The sequence below is a fragment of the Megalobrama amblycephala genome, linkage group LG24, assembly GCF_018812025.1.
Source record: "Megalobrama amblycephala isolate DHTTF-2021 linkage group LG24, ASM1881202v1, whole genome shotgun sequence".
Lineage (NCBI taxonomy): Eukaryota > Metazoa > Chordata > Actinopteri > Cypriniformes > Xenocyprididae > Megalobrama > Megalobrama amblycephala.
Genome location: NC_063067.1, coordinates 8,679,536 through 8,686,220, shown reverse-complemented (window position 1 = coordinate 8,686,220; position 6,685 = coordinate 8,679,536). Strand labels below are relative to the sequence as shown.

At 35.7% G+C, this 6,685-nt stretch overlaps 1 protein-coding gene across 2 annotated transcripts in view; it reads left to right on the top strand.

Moving 5' to 3' along the window:
- Positions 1–6,685, top strand: part of zgc:174906 (uncharacterized protein LOC571548 homolog) — a 30,161-nt gene that overhangs the window by 21,722 nt on the left and 1,754 nt on the right. Inside the window, exons 1-2 of one of the 2 annotated variants that reach the window (XM_048177335.1) lie at positions 1,392–1,579; positions 5,061–5,454. In XM_048177335.1, the coding sequence (XP_048033292.1) occupies positions 5,130–5,454 (325 nt within the window). In that variant the 5' untranslated portion in view covers positions 1,392–1,579; positions 5,061–5,129. Of the gene's footprint in view, positions 1–1,391; positions 1,580–5,060; positions 5,455–6,685 lie in introns of those variants that run through there. The other variant, XM_048177336.1, reaches the window with a different exon arrangement.

Sequence of the window (6,685 nt, the reverse complement as noted above, 5' to 3'; positions counted from 1 at the left end):
AAAAAATGAAAAATTCTGTCATTTATTACTCACCCTCATGCCGTTCCACACCCGTAAGACCTTTGTTAATCTTCAGAACGCAAATTAAGATATTTTTGTTAAAATCCGTTGACTCAATGAGGCTTGCATAGCCAGCAATGACATTTCCTCTCTCAAGATCCAAACATTTTTAAATCAGTTCATGTGAGAACAGTGGTTCAATATTAATATTATAAAGCGACAAGAATATTTTTGGTGCGCCAAAAAAACCCAAAACGACTTATATAGTGATGGCCAATTTCAAAACACTGCTTCAGGAAGCTTCGGAGCGTTATGAATCTTTTGTGTCGAATCAACGGTTCGGAGCGCCAAAGTCACGTGATTTCAGCAGTTTGGCGATTTGACACGCGATCCGAATCATGATTCGACACAAAAGATTCATAACGCTTAGAAGTTTCATGAAGCAGTGTTTTGAAATCGGCCATCACTATATAAGTCGTTATTTTGTTTTTTTGGCGCACCAAAATATTCTCGTCACTTTATAATATTAATATTGAACCACTGTAGTCACATGAACTGATTTAAATATGTTTTTAGTACATTAAAGCGGAACTCAGTAAGAAATGCAAATCTCCCCCTACAGGTTCCTTCAGTGAATCACACTGTCGTAAATACTCCAAGCACAGCTCTGGACTACAACGACTACAACGCTCACCAGCGCAGTAGTTTTGCAACAGTACAAGAAATCTCGATGGAGGTGGGTAATTTTCGAAATTGTCTTATAAAGTCATAATATATACATTGTTTTTGAATTACCATAAAGCATTTTGTCACTCTCGCGTGAACGTGAACATGAGGCGAGATTGTGTCGGGTCGGCGCAGCTCAACTTGCAAGTGTTGTTTTCTGGCGTAGACGTGCCAGAGGGGGCTAGTGCACGAGTCACTGAGCCATCGGATTTCAACTAAAATATCTTGATTTGTGTTCCGAAGATGAACGAAGGTCTTACGGGTGTAGAACGGCATGAGGGTGAGTAATAAATGACAGAATTTTCATTTTTGGGTGAACTAACCCTTGAAAAACAATCCACGTCAACAGTGTAAAAGTTGCCCAATTCCGCGGGAAAACCACAGACTTGGCAACACTTCCCCCTGAGTCATGTACATTTATAATGGATGGATGCACTTTCTTAAACTTCAAACTCGTTGGCCACCAGTGCAGAACAAAATTCTTCGTAGTTTACCAGTTCATTATTTCTGTCTCAGCAGTTTACAGTGATCACTTCCCTTAGGCTAGAATAGACTGACTAAAATGCAGAATTGCAGATGTTTCATCACACTCCCATTCATGACTCATTTTAGTGTAGATGAATCACAAATTCAGGGAAGTTTTAAGGTCAGTATGTCAAATTTAATTAATTAGAATTAAAAAGCATTTGGAAAGGAGTTGTTAATAGTGAAAGTTTACATGTTAGTTGTAGGTAAATGAATAACACACCATGTCCACAAGGCGGCCTCAGCAGAAGTTGTTTTGTATCAATATCATATTACATGCGGATGCAGTGTGGATGAGGCATCAGAGGTTTCCCTCCGTCAAACTGAGGTAAACAAAACTGAATTTCGTGCTTAATGAAATGTTATTTCATTCAGTGTGTAGAGAAACTGCCTTCGGTGCTTTCGGTATCTGTGTAGATGAAAAAACCCCGCTGAATTTCAAACTTTCAGTTTCTATAATCCTACAATAAAAGATAAACCGAAAACAACGTGAGCGCGCGCAAATTTGTATCCGTAACAATAACGCTATATTATCTTTAAACGGAAGTAGATCGGAACTGAACGCGCGTGCTGCATCAGTTGATGAAATGAGCATTTCTCTTTGTTCTTTTCCGTTTCGCGCGCCTTCTTGCCTCTCTAATGATGCGAGTGATTGCAATGTGTTTGTAATCGATATGCACTAAAATTAAACGAGGCAGAGAGTGTTCTATCATTCCTGAGCAAACAAAAGCTCTACTAATTTAATAAAATGTGCGCCATAGTCGTTTGTTGAAAGTAAACAAAGATGACGCCGCTCTGGTAGTGGGGCACTAAACTGGAAGTCCCCTACAGATAATGCAAAGAGAGATGCGCCATTCACAATTATACACCAACAATAAAAGAAACATTGCAGCATCATTTGATTAATTTGTGTGTAATCAGCATGTGCATTAACATTTAAACCTAACAGCTATATGTACTTGTTAATCTGGAAATGATACAGAGTATGTGCGGTTTTTAAAAACATGTCAATGTGAGTGACTCATCATGAAGACAACACACACTTCCTTCAGCTACAGTTTCATAGGAGGTCATCTGTTGATCTGTTTTTATATGGCGGCTGCTTGCCCCAACACTAGTATTTTCTTACATATTATAACATCACATATTATTGTTATGTATTTTATTAATAGTTATTCTAATTTTTGATATGTCTATTAGTGTAATGCCTTATTTTTTCCCAAGAGGATCAGTAAAATAGTGTAAAATATTCAAATATCCTATCTGAATAAGTCAAGCCCTTTAGTTTAGAAATTGTCAGTGCTTCATATATAGGTAAAAATGGGCTAAGAACCATGGAGAATAAATAAATATATCAAACATATAAAATTAAAAGTTATGTAATCAGATTACTTTTTTAAGTAACTAGTAAAGTAATGCATTACTTTTAAATTTACAACAAAATTCCTTTTTCAAATAAGTAATGCAAGCTACTTTGTCTCCAAATGTATTGATTGATAGCTCTCCTCTCCCTATGTTGAGGGCAATCGTGAGTAAGTGCAGAGGTGTTGTGTGTAAACATGATGGTTATTCTAGTTCTAGACTTAATGTGATCATGCTTTTACTTATCAAAGTCTTTGCTGCTAACCTTCAATGATACAATTCAACCATGCTAATAATTAAAAATTACTTTAGATTAGGGCTGGACGATTAATCGAAAAGTAATCAAAACCAAAATTCAGAACCTCTAACCAAGGTAATTTTCCCATGACGGATATTTCGGTTTTTAATAGGGCTGACCGATATATCGCATGCGATTGTCACACGCATTTCGTCAGTAAAGCCGGTTCGCGATATCGCGTTCATTATCGAAGGCGATTCATCTGCGATATGAACGCGATATTGCGTGGCTTGTCAGTGAACTACGGCTCTGTCTATTAAATGGCGCTCCAATTGAAAGCAGGTGATGGCGATTTAGCGGTAATCAGGGAACCGGCTTTACTGACGAAATGTGCGTGACAATCGCATGCGATATATCGGTCAGCCCTAGTTTTTAATCCTGTCAATACCTTCCCCTTATAAACATACTACCGCATGTGTAGTCACGTGACTCCGCCCCGTCCAGTCAGCGGCATGGAAGCAACACGGAGGCGAAATCAAACACAGAGACAGCAACACACACAGACAGCGCGTGAGCGGCGAGCCCCGATGTGAGATCACTTTCACTTTAAAAAAAACAAAAAAAACATTAATTGTAATCGAGGTAAAATGTTCGATTAATTGAGATTTTGATTTGAGGTCATATCGTCCAGCCGTACTTTAGATAAACATCACATTGTGTTTCATTTTCTTTGTTTTTATTGCTAAAGTAAGAGTGTTAAACTTTCTTCTCCTGTCCTATTCTTCTGCGATCCAGAATGGCAGCACGGCTGAACGGTTTGTTTGAGTTGCGCCCTCTACTGTACAGGTGTGAATTTGCATTTCCTTCAGCCTGAGGCTTATTAATTTCACTTATGGTGAGAAAGAGCCTTTACATTTGCCAAAAATATAACTTTTTTTCCTTAAAAGACAAACAAGCCCAGCCCAGGTGATAAAAAGTAACACAAAAGTAAAGTAACGCATTACCTTCCATAAAAAGTAACAAAGTAACGCAATTAGGGTACGTTTACACGACAACAATGTACTAAAAATGGAAACGTTCTCCTTTGAGTTTTTTGCATACAGAGGATAGTGTTGTCAAAATGATCCTCGTTTACACGGATCCGCAAAAACGACTAAAAACGCTGTATTCTGCTGCCAGGCCAGTAGCTGGCGATGTCACTTTGTAAAGAAACACTACGCGCCTATAAACTGAACACATAATACACATGCGCATGACGTCACAGCTTTCACAAATTCACATTTTTGTAGTTTAGACGGAGACAATAACAGTATCATTTTCAAACACTTGCACTTTGAAACCTGTTTTCAAAAGTTTGTATTCTCAGGCCCCCAAAACATAACACAATATTGTAACTTTCCTGAATGCTAAGGCTGGGACAATATTTCAATGCATTGCGATTCGTGGATCGTTTCTGATATTTTCCAAATGCATCGCAAATTGATTCTGAGCTTAGTTTTTAACAGCAGATGGTGCTCTTGGCTATTTTTTAACTGCACTCAAATGTTCATGAAGAAGAGCTCTCGTGCATTCGGCTGAGTCTGAGAATGTATTTACACCTCAGAATGCTTTTATGATGTGAGATTAATGTAAACAGCCCACTAAAAACACACTTGTAATTCGCTTCAACCTTTTCAAACTTTATGAATGATTGTTTTAAAGAAGGTTCAAGTGGTGTGAATAAGGAATTGGAAGGAAGCAGAATACAGCTGTTTCTAAAGCACGTAGTGCCATCTGCTGTTGAAGACTAACCTCAGTATCGATTCGAGAGAGAATCACGATATATACAGAAAATATATTATTTTTATATATTTCTCGATTCACAATACATTGATTTATTGTCCCAGCCCTACCCAACACTGGAACAGATATCATAAATGAGTTGTTTAAAGAAAAAACAAATAAAATATTTATTTTGCTGATCTCATTTATTTGCATTTCTTACAGAATATTGATAAACCAGTTGGGAAAAGGATATGAAATAATTTGTTGTAGTAACAGTGTTGTGGTTACTCATTGTTATAATAACAAAAATGTTAAATTCTTGATTGAAAACATTTAAGATGGATTACAGAAGAATCATTTGCTCCATTCTTTCAGTTTCCCAAACATGTGAGACTGAAGTAGCTTCATTAGTTTTATATTTTTTGTATTTCTGATTTTGTTACAGCCTTAATCTTCGTTTTCAAAACCGGTGTCAAATCAAGGTTCTCACATCACTGACCAAGCACAAGAGGCAATGGATGGACCAGTAGATGGCACCAAGCTCATTCAGAGACACAAGCCAGAGCTACTGGAGGCCCTGATGGGAGATACAGAGTTCCTGCTTCAGCATTGCCATGCCCGTCGCATACTGTCCAATAATGAGTACAACAACATCAAAGACATCAACACGCGTTCAAAGCAGGTACGGGACATCTTGGATTATGTGATTCACAAAGACAACAAGCATGCTCTGGATTTCCTCAAATTGCTGAAAACACAAGATATGCAAGAGACATTTCCTAAACTGCAGTTCCTTCAAAAACTGCAAATCAACAAACGCAAGACAACAAAAAATACAGGTATGATCTTATAAACCGTCTACTATGAACCATCTATATTTTGACATTAAGACTTTTATGCATACGATTTTCATTATTGTAATGTGTCAGGTCATTTTATTTTTTAAATGTTTTATTTTGAATGTTTATTTCGAATTTCAGCAGAAGATCATTTGCAACTAAATGCAAACTTACATTATAACAAAAATGTACCAACATGAAAAAATACTATAGTAACTTATAGTAAATACTATAGTGTTTTTGAACAATACTATTGTAAATTGTAGTATACTTTATATATTATATTTACAAAACTTTAATGAATGCTACAGCATACTGTAGTATTAACTATAGTGAACTATAGTGAACTGATAAACTGTAATAAATACTGTAGTATACTTTAGTTTTTACTACAGTAAACTGTAGTGTATTGTAGTATAATATACCCTATAGTTGTAGAAAACTTAGTACAGTATTGGATAAAGTAATGTTGTTACATTACCACAGCAACTATAGAATTACCACAACACATTAATTAATTGAAGTTCTTTACTATAGCATGGTTCAAAAACACTATTTGAACAGTTGAATTGAACAGAAAGACTGAAATAAATAATTAATTAAATAAATAAATAGAGAGGACAAAATCAAGGTTCAGGTTATTTTCTTTTTCATTTTTAATGTTTTTTCTTATTACTGTAATAGTCATTTTTACTGTATTATAGTTAAAAGTAAGTCTTGCTATGATTTTTGAAAATTAAAATAAAATACATTTAAATAAATGCCTTTGCATGTGCAAACATGCAGGCATACCACCAGAGGGATCAATAACTGCTATTCAGTTAGATTGGAAAAATTACTGTAATAGTCATTTTTACTGTATTATAATTAAAAGTAAGTCTTGCTATGATTTTTGAAAATTAAAATCAAATAAATTTAAATAAATGCCACCGTAATGTATAAATACTTGAAGAGTAAGATAATATATTTTTTATATATGTTACACTGCATTACATAAATTGAAAACTGGGGGGTAAAATGAGCTTAATTGTCTAGAAAATAATGTCACAATGCTAATAATTCTCAAGTCCCATTCACACCAAGGATGATGACTATATAACGATAAAGATATAGCTTTTTTTATTTATATTTAAGGGCTTTTTGTGCCTTTTATTTGGAGAGCACAGTAGAGAGCAGACAGGAAAGCATTGGGCGGAGAGAGGGGGACAGGATCGGCAAAAGGACCTCGAGA